The sequence below is a fragment of the Rana temporaria genome, chromosome 5 (genome assembly GCF_905171775.1).
Source record: "Rana temporaria chromosome 5, aRanTem1.1, whole genome shotgun sequence".
Taxonomy (NCBI): domain Eukaryota; kingdom Metazoa; phylum Chordata; class Amphibia; order Anura; family Ranidae; genus Rana; species Rana temporaria.
In genome coordinates, this window is record NC_053493.1 from 235,346,791 (window position 1) to 235,362,615 (window position 15,825).

Sequence of the window (15,825 nt, forward strand, 5' to 3'; positions counted from 1 at the left end):
AATAGTGACCCTTCATTGGTGTCAGTGGGAGGAATAGTGACCCTTCATTGGTGTCAGTGGGAGGAATAGTGACCCATCATTGCTGTAAGTGGGAGGAATAGTGACCCATCATTGGTGTCAGTGGGAGGAATAGTGACCCATCATTGGTGTCAGTGGGAGGAATAGTGACCCATCATTGGTGTCAGTGGGAGGAATAGTGACCCATCATTGGTGTCAGTGGGAGGAATAGTGACCCATCATTGGTGTCAGTGGGAGAAATAGTGACCCTTCATTGGTGTCAGTGGGAGGAATAGTGACCCTTCATTGGTGTCAGTGGGAGGAATAGTGACCCATCATTGCTGTAAGTGGGAGGAATAGTGACCCATCATTGGTGTCAGTGGGAGGAATAGTGACCCATCATTGGTGTCAGTGGGAGGAATAGTGACCCATCATTGGTGTCAGTGGGAGGAATAGTGACCCATCATTGGTGTCAGTGGGAGGAATAGTGACCCATCATTGGTGTCAGTGGGAGGAATAGTGACCCTTCATTGGTGTCAGTGGGAGGAATAGTGACCCTTCATTGGTGTCAGTGGGAGGAATAGTGACCCTTTATTGGTGTCTGTGGGAGGAATAGTGACCCTTCATTGGTGTCTGTGGGAGGAATAGTGACCCTTCATTGGTGTCAGTGGGAGGAATAATTTCTCATGGTGTCAGTGGGAGGATTAAGTTATATCTGTGCTCAGATCCCAATAGCTTGTACATGAAAATAATCTACCAGGTGCTAAAGGGATGTAACCACTTAACACTAAAAATACTGGATGATCCCTCTGCACACTTGCAAACTTTGCAAGGTTTAGGTCTGGCCACTGACTTGCATTACAACAGATACAAGATATACTTGTGCTCAGATCCCAATAGCTTGTACATGCTTATATTCTACCAGGTGCTAAGGGGGTGTGACCACATTAACACTAAAAATACTGGATGAACTCTCTGCACCCTTTCTAGCAAACTTTGTTTGGCTAAAGAGGGATTCATTTGGCCAGCTTAAACATGTTTTGCAATATGTGTGAACTAACTATCCCTATTTTTAATTGCAAAGTTTACTAGAAAGGGTATAGCAGTGTGCAGAAGGTTCATCCAGTATTTTAAGTGGGGGGAATAGTGTCCCCATTGTTGCCAGTGAAAGGAATAGTGCCCTATTGGTGTCGGTGCACGCATTATTGCCCCATAGTTAGTGGGAGGAATAGTGTCAAGGACTAGATAAAGGCAAGCAAAGGGCCACATTTAGCTCTTGGATGCAGTTTGGAGACCAATGTTCTATAACATCGGTGTCGGGGTTACGCTTATAGAACGCTAATTTGAGTAACTTCCTTTTGTTGGTATACTGGTTTGTGTAACATTTCTAGTTAGGAAGAATGATGCTGAAGAAAACATCCATATGGGCACTTTTACACTGAGGTGTTGGGGGCGGTAGTGGTAAAGCGCCGGTAGATTTAGTGGCGCTTTGGCGATGTCTAAGCGGTGCTTTGCCGCCTCTAGCGGTGCGCTTCTAACACCCCCTCCCTCCCGAAGGGGTTAAAAGCACCCTGCAAAGCGCTGCTCCCACACCGCCCCAAAGATGCTGCTTGCAGGACTTTTTTTTTTTTCTCGTCCTGCAAGAGCACCACTCCAGTGTAAAAGTACTCAGGCTTTCACACTGGGACTGCAGGTAAGGTGCTTTACAGTCGCTATTTTTAGCGCTAAAGCGGCTGAAAAATCTTAGTGTGAAAGTAGCCTTAAGCATAAATTAAGGAAATGGACAGGACTAAGAAATATATTTTTTTGACTGTACGTAAAAGCAGTATGTGGTGTTTATGAAACCTTGCTGTGTAGTAGTGTATGTAAGGTTTTATTTTTTTTTACCATTTTGGTTTTGTTATGCGAGTTAAGGTCACAGATGTATTCTGTCTCCTAAATGTGAGTTTACTTATTTGCTTTCAGAAAGAAATCAGGAGCTCTCTTGTGCTGGCCATGTTGCAACAAATGTTAATGGAAGACAAAGCAGATATGGTGAGAGAAGCTGTGATCAAAAGCCTTGGCATTATTATGGGGTACATTGATGATCCTGACAAATATCAACAGGTGAGATTACTGTGACTATTCCATACACAACCCAAGACCTATTTTTTTAATGTTGGTTAGAGAGTGGGAAGTGTTAGTATTTATCTTGCACCTTTATGCTGTCTGTGTCCATGTCCTGAAAAAAAACTGATTGTAAGAAGAAATCTTCCCAAAGTGATGTTGAATATCAAAAGTAAACCAGCTTTTGATGACTGACATCAGAACCGTTTTTTCCGTCTGGGAATTTTCCTTCACCTCTTGTACTGTGTCAGTTGCCATGTTTTGTATATCCCCTTTCTTTCTCTCAGGGGTCAACTGTCATCAAAAGGTGAGAAAAAATCTCCACAGGATTTATACATTTGTAGTACTATCCTGCACACATACCTCATAAGTAATTAAGGGTAAAAGCTAAAGCCAGTCTTGGTATGGTTAAAACCATAGCCCAAAAAAAAAGGCCAGAACTCTGAGGCAAGATCTTCATGTCGCCAAAATGCGAGTCTGTACACATGACATGCTTTCTGAGTAAACACTGAAATTTACCTGGAGTGCTGCTCTTTCCATTAGTTGATCTATCCAATGGGGACACAGACCGTAAAAAAACCCCCCAGAAAAGTAAAGCATTATTACTGTGCTAATATCTAATAGATAATAGCTACTGGCACAACAATCAGACAAATTGTGTAAGTAATGACATTTAAAAAGTGCAGTGCTAAAAATAAGCTGTGATGCTAGTGCAATATCAGCAAGAACAATAAATTATGCATAAATGCAGGTCTAAATATGAAACATAGAAAAGTGCGAAATAAGTGCATGTTAAAGTGGTTGTAAACCCTTACAGACCACTTGTACCTACAGGTAAGCCTGTAGGTGCAACAATTGCCTCCTAAATCTACCCAGTTTAGGAGATTTGCAAAAAAGACAGCACCGATGTCTACAGCGCATGCACGCCATAGGCAACGGCGCATGCGCACGCAGTGTGCCGTCAGTGAATGGGGTCATGCCGTTGGTGGCGGCTCCCGTGCGCATGCGTGGCAGTGACGTCATCGTGGCTACGGCCAGTCACATCGCTGGAGCCGCGATACTCGGAAGTCTCTCCGGGAGACATGGCGGCGACGGAGGAGTCGAACGAGGGCGGCTGCGGGGGCTTCGATCTCGGGTAAGTACTTCATGATGAGCTAGTATGCTATGCATACTAGCTCATTATGTCTTTGTCTTACAGGGTGTATTATTTTTATTTTTTTAAGGAGGTTTTACTTCCTCTTTAAGTACCTTTTAAGTACTGTAAACGTTAAAGCTGATAATAGTAATGACAAGTACATGTTCAGCCACCTGTGGTAATGAATGGTTGCGGGCAGCTGTACTCGGGTATGTGGCCATTTTATGCAAGTAGCAGCCAATACCTGTCTATAGTCGCCTACAACCATTCATGTCTATAGGTGGATGGATGCACTGGGACACTAAGGAAAAAAACACCAGTTTGTTTACACTGCGAGTAGGAATGATCTCCTATACATGAGCATGTTTTATATAAAGAAATTTAAATACATAACTCCTGATTTTCTCTTTTTTTTTTTTTTTCTACAACCGATTTAGGGTTTTGAGCTCCTGCTAACAGCTTTAGGTGACCCATCAGAAAGGGTGGTGAGTGCCACTCACCAGGTGTTCTTACCAGCTTATGCTGCATGGACTATGGAACTTGGCAATCTTCAGTCTCATCTTATTCCCACTCTTCTCAGCAAGATTGAAAAACTCCTCAGGGTAAGATCAGTCTGCAAGTTATGGGAATGTTTTGTTAGATATCTGGCTATAAATAATAGCAGCGTGCACAGACATGCGTCAAGAATAGTTCCCAGGTTCATAGCAACACTCCCACTGCAAAACACAATAAAGGCTACTACATGTTGTGGTTTCTGCAAATTGCGATAAGTATATAATTTAAGGTGTCTTGGATACTTGCGGTAAAACTTGCTGGGGGGCTTTGGCATGATCTTTTAGGAGCAAATATTCAACAGTTAACTGAACCAAATACACCAGTAAATGTTTCAGTCTCCCATTTTTTTTTTGTATTGATGACCATTGCCACCAGAAAATAGTGATTGGAGGGGAAATTTTCCTTTGGGAGTAACTATTGCACGGAAGTTGAAGGTGGAATATCTTTTTTACTTTTGGTAGACTTTTAGTTCCTTTCGCGTGGACAAGAGGTGAATTAAAATGTCCCCAATGGGAGATTTCTGCAAACCTGCAAAAATTAAAAAATTGTGCATTCACTATTCCTATAGAGAGTTCCTATTCCAAATCACGGTATACAAATTCCTTATTAAGGGGGGTGCATGCACTTGCTCAAAGCAGTTACAGGTTGCTTGTAACTAGAGAGTATAAATAAATACCTTGTGTTTTTTTCCATCATTATATGACTTCTTTTCTCAACTTCAGGAAGGAGAACACGGGCTGGATGAACACAAACTGCACATGTATTTATCTGCCTTGCAGTCCCTTATCCCTTCCCTTTTTGCAATCGTATTACAAAACGCGCCATTTACAAGCAAAGCCAAGCTTCAGGGAGACATACCCCAGATAGAAGGTATGAAAAGGTCATGCTGTCATTTTTACATCATTATTATGAGCTATGTTCTTTCTTTGTGCCCTGGAGATGTGCTTGTATGTGTATTGGACTGATGTTGCAATTGTTGGCAGTCAAAGAGCTATTCCCGTTTGTCTTCCATTTGTCTCTTGTTGCATACCATACATTAGTGGTTATAAAGCACTAGTGTTTTTTTCACACATGCACACAAAAAAAACTTTGATCTGCTTTTTCCAACTTCTATTACAGTCTGTCTACTTGTCCTTAAAATAGATCTGCTAGCTGTGTGATTTTCCTGCATCTGACTCAGCTGTCCCAACATGTGAGACTGTGTAATATCCTATGCCGCAGAGAGTGCTTCTTTCTTATGGTCTTCATATTTTGTTTTATTTCTTCTTTATAGTGGTGTGTATGTCAGGGGTGCTTAACATTTTGAAGAGCGCGGGCCACTTAATTGATTTGGTAACTGGTCATGGGCCACAATGAAATGAAATGATACCAAATTTAAAATCTTCATTCTGTTGTTCAAAATAAAAAAAATATATAAATAAATAAAAAAAATTATTGAAATCATCGTTTTTCATGGGACCAGTTCCTGTTTACCTACTGTTTTTTATCCAAATCACAAAAAGAGCAGCTGACACTAGTGTGAACACTGACTTGGTTTACTTTTTACAAGGACTGTAATAAAAAAATAGAGGATTGGTTCCTGTATATGCTGCCCTTCCTGTCCCAAGTGTAAGGATCCTTTCACACGTGCGGACCGTTCGTCTGTTTTTTCATACGTCCGTTTACGGACTGCAATGCTTTCCAATGGGATAGCGTACGTTAGCGGATGAGCATCCGCTAACGTCTGTTAACATCCGTCTCCGTTAAGCTCCGTTTTTTTGAACGGAAGAAAACCCTATTTTTCTTCCGTCAAAAGAACGGAACGGATGAAAAACGGATGTTAGCGGACGATCCGTTTAACATCCGATCCGCTAACATCCGTTTTTCATCAAAATATGTAATAAAAATAAAGTTCTAACAAAAGAAAAAAACTGATGAAAAACGGATGAAAAACGGATGAAAAACGGATGACAACTGATGAAAAACTGATGAAAAAACGGATGAAAAAACGGATCAACTGATGATAAAAAAACTGATCTAAAAAACGGTCCGCACGTGTGAAAGGACCCTAAAACAGAATGTGACAGGGAGGTCGCATGGGCCCCCTAGAGCATGGGGTGGGATTTCCATTGCCACCCTTGACGCTACACCAGTGGTTGGTAGTAAAAATACATCTCGGCTATGCGGTTTTACCACCCCCCAAAACTGCAAATATGAATGAGGCCCTATTGTCCTGATTCCCCTACAAAGCTTCTCTCGCGCTGATGCACTGTGGTTTACCCACACCATGGGTGCAGTGCAATGCACCTACAGGTTGGCTGCACTTTGTTATAAACTTCTAGTCTATCTTGCTGTTTTGTCACACTTTCTGAAAGCGCACCAAACCTGCAGGATATAATCGAAGTCTTTTAAAAAAGCGCACCAAACCCGCACAATATAATGGAAGTCTATGGCAAAACGCAACAAATCCGCAGGATATAATAGAAGTCCTATGGCAATGCAACACTAACCCACAGGATAGAATACAAGTCTATGGCAAAGCACACATTGCTCTCCAGACTTCGAAGGATAGGAGATGGAATGCACTTAGTGTCACTCCGTCTGCCACAGGAGCTGGCGCTACAGAGCAAGCATTGGCTTGTGCGACCCTTGCTTCCTCTCTGGCTGTCGGCTTATTGCACTGTGATGCTCTGGGATCGCGAGATGGGAAGCCGGGCATGCACTTTTCGGAGCTGTTTTTTTTTTAATTTTCTATTAATAATTATATTAGGTTTAAGGTTGTGGGTCACGGGTTGAGCACCCCGTGTTTGTGTTTGTGTGTGTGTGTGAATACCAATAATAGCTGGGATGGAAAAATAAAGCGTAATTAAAATGGCTTACTTACTTTTCATAAATAAACTTTTCGTAGAAAATTAAGCTCCAGATTCTGCTGACTGGGAAGAACAAGCCATATAAGCACTGATCCTTTCCTCTACCACAGATCACATGACGGGTGCCTACACTTTAGACAAGATGCTGGCACTAATTGGGACCTGGAACTGCAGTTTCTCGTGTTTAAAATAAAAAAATCTCAACCTTTCTGTTATTAACCCATTTCTGCAAAACTGTTAGGGCAAGTGTTAGTTTTTTAATTTACTTCAGAAATGCTTCTTCCCCATACAAGTCTATGGGAAAGAAAATGCAAATCACAGGTAAACGCACCTGCAATAAATTCTGAATGGTTTCTGAATCATCTCAAACAGATGTCAAAAGCACACTGCATTCTGCCCATCACACCCCCATAGACACAGGTCCCTAATATTTAATATTTGTGCAAAGGGCTACTTTAATAAGGTTTGGTCCGGTAGTAAATTAATTTCCAGAATTCGTACAGACATATGCAAGCTCTGCCAAAAAATGTTAAGTACTAGGTAAGCAATTTTACATTTACAAGAGCTGTGGCTGGCCTAGTTTACCGTTTACTACACTCAGAGTGAAACATAAAATGTGGAACAACCTTTAAGTTACAAGCAGTGAGATGTTGCAAAACCGTTCTACGATTGGTAACTTGAAAGTATATAATTGTGTGCGGAATTGAAATGATCCCGCAGTATGCTAAATCTTTCGCTCATCTCTGTAAAGGAAATATTGGAGATATGCACGTAAGAGCCTTCATAGTAAGAATGGCTGTTCTTTAAACAGGATTGGCTAGAAACATATATCGCTATGTGAAATTGCTGGAAACATTTCACCTTCCCCTACGAATACGAAAGCAAATGTAATTTTATTTCCTTGATACTGTCTATGATTAGGTAGAAAAATAAAGTGATCACTCTTTTTGAGCTGTGGGATGACTCGGCCCAACCTTGAACCACACCGGATTATCTTAACCCTTCTTTCTGATCCTCAATGCCCCCTAGGGTTGCCATCTGTCTGATATTCACCATGACAGTCTGGGTTTTGAATCATGTGTCCGGTTTTCAGTGCATCTGAAACCCAGACACATTATTCAGACTGGGCTGGGACTCCCTAATATAGCTAGAGAGATTATTAGGTGTTCTCCTCCCTCCAAGCTGCAGGGGGCGATGGAGAGAAATTAGACTGAGAACTCTTAGTCTCAGTGCGGTACTGCCGAATAAAGAACACAGACTGTCTTCATTCCTCTCTCCCCTTGTCATTTGTCTTATCACATGACTGGAGAGAGGCAGGAAGATCTGACTTTTTGCAGAGTTTGTGAGTACAGGGGGGAAGGGGGAGAGAGAACTCTGATGGGGACGCCAGATGTAAGGGGGCACTCTGATGGGGACGCCAGATGTAAGGGGGCACTCTGATGGGGACGCCAGATGTAAGGGGGCACTCTGATGGGGACGCCAGATGTAAGGGGGCACTCTGATGGGGACGCCAGATGTAAGGGGGCACTCTGATGGGGACGCCAGATGTAAGGGGGCGCGCGTTGCTAAAGTGTTTGGGTTTGGCCTGAAGAAATGGTCATAACCCTAAACCCCCTTCTTTCCTTAATTTCCTTCTTCCTCTTCCTAGTCCGATTCATGCCGGAAAGGTCTAGCTTAGGTGATAACACTTGGGGAAGGGGAGACCATATGAATGGAATGTGGTCCTCTATAGTTATCTTCACCATTTTCATAACTGTTTAACTCTGTATACTGAATGCTTTGTAAACCATGCTTTATAAGAAATGTACATAGAGTATGGTAGTACTGTACCCTTGCTGTTGGCAGTGACAAGTCTTTTTGTGTTGTGACAATTCAAAACCTAAATAAATATTGGAGTACAGAGCATTTATAGTGATAGCTGAAATTCATCCTACAGGAAACCCTACCACCTTCTATTATTCGGATTTTCTTACCTTTGCACTTTAGTATTGTTTGATTTGTATATGTACTAAGGGGGTTGTGTTATTGTGTAGGTGACTTGTGAGAGAGTATATTCTTCTCCATTCGTTGTGTTGGGTTACAGTTTGAAGATCACTATGGTTTTGTTTTCGATATGATGACAATTTCTGTTCCTTTACATTCTGTTAAGATTGATTACAGTGTAAAAAGTCCCTTTTACATACCCTCACTGAAAGCTGAGTGACCATGACAATCTTTTCCAGTGAAGCTGGAGCTTAGCATATGATGGCATTGTGGTATTGACACCTCCTGTAAGTCTACAAAGGAAATCCCCATGGTTGTCGTGCTGTTTAATGTTATTGTGACAGTTTTGTTTATGGTTACCTATAACTTGTCTCAAAGTTGTAGGTTGAAGAGAAAAGACGATTTCCGTATTCTAGAAGCCATGCCTAACTATTGCTTACGTGATCTTCTTCTTTTTTTTTTTTTTTTTTTTTAGTGACCAGATTTCCTCGGCCAATCTCGCCTCTACAAGATGTAGCCACCATCATTGGCAGTCGTGAACAGCTGGCTATACTACTTCAGCTTTATGATTACCAACTGGAACATGAGGGCACCACGGGATGGGAAACTTTACTTTGGGTTGTTAATCAGCTGTAAGTTGGTATCTTGTTTGCACCTGATTTTTCAAAATACTTGGCATCCAATATATTTTTTGTTAAATGCATGCATCTGTACAAAGTAATTTGTAAGTGTAACCATTACAAGTATTTATCAGCTATCCTCAGGCCATAGTTCTTCCCCCAAAGATGTCCATCTTATTTTCCTTCCAGAAGGACAGGGCCCCATTTGTTCAGGTAATTCAACATCTACTTCCTGGATGATGCAGCCACTTAAATCATGGTGCATGTTAATTTCTTGGAATTGTTCACAAATGTTTAACACAGATCAGCTAGTGCTGGAGCCTTGCACTAGCTGATCTGTGACTAAGGATGAGCTCCAGCGTGTTCACACAGTCCATGTGCAGAGCCCGCCAGGAAGTCGGCACCGCGCTGCGATAATCGCAGGCAGGGAGACATTTCCCGATCTTTGCAGCCGAGCATCAGGAAATGTCTCCCTGCCTGTGATTAGCGCAGCGCGGTGCCGACTTCCTGGCGGGCTCTGCACATGGACTGTGCGAACACGCAGGAGCTCATCCTTACTTGTGACTTATGAGGTTACAGTGTTGAGGTATGTGCACTGGGATAAAGATGATTTCTCCTGCCTGTAACAGGCCAATAATTTCATCTTTTAGCCTTAATTAAAGTCATTTGACTGAAAAAATGAAAACTGCTTTTAAAGCCAGCTCCAGGCTAAGCCCCTTAGTGCTCCCACCCTCTCAGCCCTTCCCCCTCCATGGTATGTTGTGCTTTTATTATATATATTTTTTTAGACTTGCTTTTTTCCTGAAGATTTCAAACCATGTGCAGAGTTGGGGACTTTTCTTTCTTTCTTCTCCTTGAGGTGGGTCGTCTTGGATCATGCAGAGGAACAGTTGCCACATTATATTGCGAATGAATAACACAAGAAGGTCAGACCGTAGTCTGCAGCTGTTTGGCAAACTCTGCAATCTTGGTCCCCTCTGCTCACTGGGAGACCAAGGATTTGAATATTGTTCCTCCTCAGTCAGTGTCAATTGCTTTCTCCTGTAAGGCTTTGACCTGAAGTTGGAGGCCCCGGAGATCTCTAGAGTCAGCCTGCACAGTGTTCTCCAACCTGGAGACAGTCTTCTATCTCAGACACCCAGCAACAGAACTTATCCAGGTTATGCCTAAGTAGGCTGATGTCTGTTGCCAAAAAGTCTATCTTTGCAAGCAGTAATTGCTGCCAGGAGATCCGCACTGGAGGGGGCCCATCTCCACTCCATCACCCAAGTAGGTTTCTGTGCCCACAGACATGGCCGCAGCAGGGGACTTGCCTGGTCACAGCAGGGGACTTGCCTGGTCAAGACGTCTGCTGAAGAAGGTCGGAGTATTCGCCTGGGAACGAGTGGTGCACGGCTTACGCTGGGCCATCAACCACTCCCAGGATGTAGCGTAGGCTCACCAGAGGATGTTAAACATGGTTCCTAATCCTGAGATTAGCTTGATGGAAGCTGTCGGAGAAGAGACAAGGTTTGGTGCTCTAGCATCGTTCGTCCAGTCAGGCTCACATGAATGAAGGACACTGTGGTGAAATTCCTTTAGAGGATAAACCCATTTTTTCCTGCACACAATATTTTCTTCTCTGTTGAATGATGCTGGGCATCATTCAGTCTGAAAGATGGTGGGCATCTTGTTGTGTAAAACATATACTGTGGGAAATGGATTCAGACTGAAGGTGAGTTTTGAAGCCCAATGTTTTTTTTGATGCTTTTTATTCAATTCTTTTTTTATCTTTATGTAAATCATATCAGGGTACGATAAAGTGGAATTGACCTCAAAAAGTAAAGTATTGCTGTGCTAAAGAGAGAATTAAAAAATTGTGCCTAAAGCTGATTACATACTGCTTGAATTTTGGTCTATTCCTACCAAATCTGACAATTTAAGCTGCGAGTAGCCCCGTTGCCACCCTCTCTCAACAAAAGTTGATTTTTCAGTTGACTTTTGTTGGAGGAGATGGTCCAAAAATGTTTGGCCATTCAGTGCTTGCATCCAGTCAGAAGGAATTGTACAATAACCAACAGCTGCTTTTACTCTAATCATGCTGCTTAGCCTGGATGGGGGCATCAGTCAGGGCTAAATAAAGAAATTTGAAATAAGGCTAGTTTTAAGCAAAGCCCTAAAAATTCAACCCTTTTGTCCTGAATCTTTCCTGAAAAATAGCAGTGCACTTCCTGATATGTGAGTGGGCCCGGGCACTCCTGTGCCCTACAGCCTCATAACTTTATATTGCAGTACGAATCAAACGACTGCTGCCTCTGACAGATTTGGTGATTTCACTACTGTGTGGCTCACTATTGTCCTTGCTGGAGGCTCTGACATAAGGATAAAGTCTCCTTCCCTTACCAAGATGCTAATGGGAAATAATCCGCAGCAGAGCGACCACAGGCAATACTGTTGACTAGTCGTTTTTTCTCCCTGTCTATTTCTGAGCACAGCTCTGAGTTCAGTTTCTTTTTACTATATTAAAACCTTGTTTGTATGTATGATCCATGTACATGAATCCATAAATGCTTATTACATACTCAGGCTCTCCTTGCTTCACAATGGTTGGGCTTTACTGCACCAACCCACAATGCAACACAATGTTGACCGTCCAACTGAAAATATAGCATTGCCTTTTGTGGCTACGCATCCTATGTCTGCAGTTCTTAAGTATGCAGATCACAATCAAATGCAGAACTCTCATAAGTGGCTAATCTACAGATATAATTTAATAGAATAGCAAAAATAAATATGAAAATGTTACGGCACTGACATGCCTCACTCCTCGGGTGGAGCTTTCCCTCCCATACAACCTCCCCCCCCCCCCCCCTTTTTTTTTTTTCTCTCTCCTTTCCTCCTCTTTATCAACTCCCTTTTCCCGTCCTTTTTTCCTCCTTTCTTCTACCTCTGTTTTTTTTCCCCTCATGTTAACTAGCCAAAAATTGGTATGCTCACACCCTAGTGGGATGCCACTCATCAGACTTTCTCCATTTACGGGTAACTTCTTTTGGAAGTTAGAGGGTAGGCGTTTACACAACCCACCTGTCCCTAAACCTTGATACACTTGTTACATGGGTTGTTTTGTCCAAGTATAGTTTCATCCTCTGACAACTGCTCCAAGTGACTTTTTTTTCTGGTAAACTATTGAATGTACAAATGCTGTTTCATATTGATTACATGTTCTGTGAAGTTGCAGTTTTAGTATCTGTTGCAAATCACTAAATAAATGTTAGACGATTACATGTAATGTTGTTGTTTTTTTTGTTTTTTTTAGATTACCCCAACTTATTGAGATAGTTAGTCGCATTAATGTGGCCTCTACGGCTTGCGTTCATGAGTTCTCAAGGTATTTCTGGCGACTGTGCAGAACGTTTGGGAAAATATTTACAAATACAAAGGTAACAATGCACTGTGGGTTACCCTTCAAATCATTTAGCCTTTATGTGTGCTGTTATGTGCCTGAAATATCTATTCGCTTATCTTGTGTTCTTGTGGCCTAAAAATTATGGCCTAATGATTCTTTGTATTTTCAGGTGAAGCCACAGTTCCAGGAAATCTTGAGGCTGTCTGAGGAAAATATTGGTAAGGGTTAATAAATTGAAGCTTTTCTTTATAATCTCTAATGGACACTGTGAATTATTGTGACCACCTGTGAGAGAACATTAGAGATGGCTCTGTAGCGTTGCTCATTGTGGATAATGTTGCTTATATGAGCTACCCTGTTTCCCCAAAAATAAGACCTAGTGTTATTTTCCAGGAAGGCTGCAATATAAACCCTACCCCGAAAATAAGCCCTAGTTTAAAATGCTTTTAAAATCCTATAATCTACTCTATTATAGTAGTTTATAATGTATAATGTGTGTGTTTCTGTAATATAATTGCGGGGAAGAGAGCTCAGGCGGGTCACAGAAGCGCAGAGCAGCGCTATAACAAAGGTATTTGGCACAGTTATATTACAGAAGTACACACACATTGTACATTATATAATACTGTAATAGAGTGGATTATAGGATTTTACAAGCATTTTAACTCGCTTCACACTGGGGAGTCCTGACGGGCAGGGAGAGAGTGGCGGAGAGAAGACATCACATTACATGGTAAGACCTACCCCGAATAAGCCCTACTGTGTCTTTTGTTGCCAAAATTAATATAAGACCCGGGCTTATTTTTGGGGAAACACGGTAGTTGTTGCTCGGTTCTTTCATTTGATGATTTTGGGTTATACAGTAAATATTCTGGTCCATTTGATTAGAAATTGGCAAGCATACCTCCATCGGCTAATGTTGATGAAGCATATGTCAACATCCTAGGGGTTCAAAAGTTCTCTTCTCCTTCCCGACGAACAACCAGGCAGCGTTCTGAAGGCTTCAGATTCATTGCCTTGAGAAAGCCACCCACTTCTACATGCCAGTGGTACCCCTAGTTCACCTTCACTAAAACCTGTAATCTACGTTAGGCTTTGGATAGTGCTCCACTAACTACTTATAAAATGTGTTTTGGTCCTTTATCTTCAAACTAATGTATGACAGATGGAATCCTGATTGTTCTTGATAAAAATGATTTTCTATTTTGCACTGAAGTTCCCTTTTCTTTATAACTTTGTGGTCTGTGTATATATTGGGGGGGGGGGGGGGGGGGGGGAGCAAGCTTTTACTGGACATTAAGGCAAAAATGTGTGATTGATGCTTCTTCTTTTGTTGGTGGGACTGTACCGTAGATTGTTTGCGTGTAGCAAACCAGGGTCATTATAGTGCAAATTCCTCTACTGTAGGGTAGCTATACAAGGCTGTTAGTAAATGATGACAATTTCATGAAAACAACTGTGCACTGTTGTAGACTGGGTCAGCCAACTAGTCGTATCCAAATATACAGCAGACGTGAGTGCACACAACTTGGAGAGGAAGGGCGCTGGCCAGTTTCCTGAACACTTGTCTGATAGTTTTTCTAGATGTCGACTGAAGTTATGGTACAAACTTCACAAGTCTATTGATGCTTGTCAGCAGTTCACGTTACGGGTTGTGTTATAATGTCTGTCTGGAAATTGTTAAATGTTATGTTAAAGTGAAGTACTATGAGAGAACACTGGGTGTATCTTTACTGCGGCAGTGTAGACATTTGCAAACTATACATAGTAACCTATCGCAGAGCTTGGAAAGTTTTTAAAAATGTTCTAGCAACAGGATTTTTATGAGGTTTAGTGCAGTGACCTGGCAAACCTAATTTGTGTTTGGTGTTCCTGATGAATTTCTGACATTCAGGACCATAGCTAAACCCATCTAAAGCTTTAAGTGCAATACCAGTACAGGCAGTCCCTGGGTTGCAAGCAAGATGATTTTGAAGGTTTGTTCTCAAAGTGATTGTTACCCTAAAAAATCCTGCTCCTTTAAAGCATGAATAACCATCCTTGTGCTGTGTAATTTGGCCCCCTGTATCACCTGAAACACCTGGCTGATCCTGCCTGGTGCTACAGCACACAGGAGAGGCTCCCTATTATGCCGCGTACACACGATCATTTTTCGGCACTGAAAAAAAAAACAATGTTTTTCCAAATTCATCATTAAAAGCGATGTTGCCCACACACCATCATTTTTGAAAAATGATGAACAAAGCACGGTGACGTACACCACGTACGACGGCACTCTAAAGGGGAAGTTCTATTCGCCTTTGGGCTGCTTTTAGCTGATTCCTTGTTGGTAAAAGACGATTCGCGCTTTTCTGTCTGTTACAGCGTGATGAATGTGCTTACTTCATTTTGAATGGTAGTTTTACCTGAACGAGCGCTCCCGTCTCATAACTTGCTTCTGGGCATGCACGGGTTTAAAACGTTGTTTTTGCCCACACACGATCATTTTTAACCACACGAAAAACAACATTTTCAGAAGCACACACGATCATTTTAAATGACGTTTTTAAAAACGTTGTTTTTTTTCATGCCGAAAAATTATCGTGTGTACGCGGCATAAGACCGCCGTTTTTGCCTACACTCCAGATGCTAAGAATCTGGCTCTATTCACTACTCTCTGGGCTACTTTTCTGGGCAGATATTTTCTCCTGCCCAGCGTACGCACCAGACGTGTACTAACACTTCTACCCGTGGCTAATGAGGCTTACTACATCCGGAGGACACCCTCTCTTTCTGCTTACCAGCAGACTGTGTTTGGTTCTATTTTTACTCATTCTTATGATGACATTTTAAAATCCAGTTGGCTATCTGGGTTAGATTTATATACACAGCCAGACTGTTGGTATCCAGGCTCGTGTTCATTATTTAATACGACCGATATACCAACATGCTCCTGAAGAAGCATTTTTACGCGGAACATGTCGAGCAGAACAAGAATTGAAATCTTGCATATTGGACTCATGCTCAAGGCCATACACTTCTACTGTTTACTGTTATGTATTTTCTAATTTGTTGAGTGTACTTGCATTGTTATAACGTTTTGGGAGTGCTATTGTAGTACTTGTTGGGCCCATATGCTGATAATGCTTATAATATAATTTATGATTTTTTTATATACATTTCTACAATAAATATCTATAGAGTTTTACAATTTAT

General features: G+C 41.8%; 1 protein-coding gene across 9 annotated transcripts in view; it reads left to right on the top strand.

The window, feature by feature from the left end:
* RELCH (RAB11 binding and LisH domain, coiled-coil and HEAT repeat containing) overlaps positions 1 to 15,825 on the top strand; it is a 194,265-nt gene that overhangs the window by 122,757 nt on the left and 55,683 nt on the right. For all 9 annotated transcript variants that reach the window (XM_040353587.1, XM_040353588.1, XM_040353590.1 and 6 more), the window contains 6 exons: positions 1,963 to 2,103; positions 3,676 to 3,840; positions 4,516 to 4,663; positions 9,101 to 9,257; positions 12,541 to 12,664; positions 12,800 to 12,848. In XM_040353587.1, the coding sequence (XP_040209521.1) occupies positions 1,963 to 2,103; positions 3,676 to 3,840; positions 4,516 to 4,663; positions 9,101 to 9,257; positions 12,541 to 12,664; positions 12,800 to 12,848 (784 nt within the window). The remainder of the gene's footprint in view (positions 1 to 1,962; positions 2,104 to 3,675; positions 3,841 to 4,515; positions 4,664 to 9,100; positions 9,258 to 12,540; positions 12,665 to 12,799; positions 12,849 to 15,825) is intronic.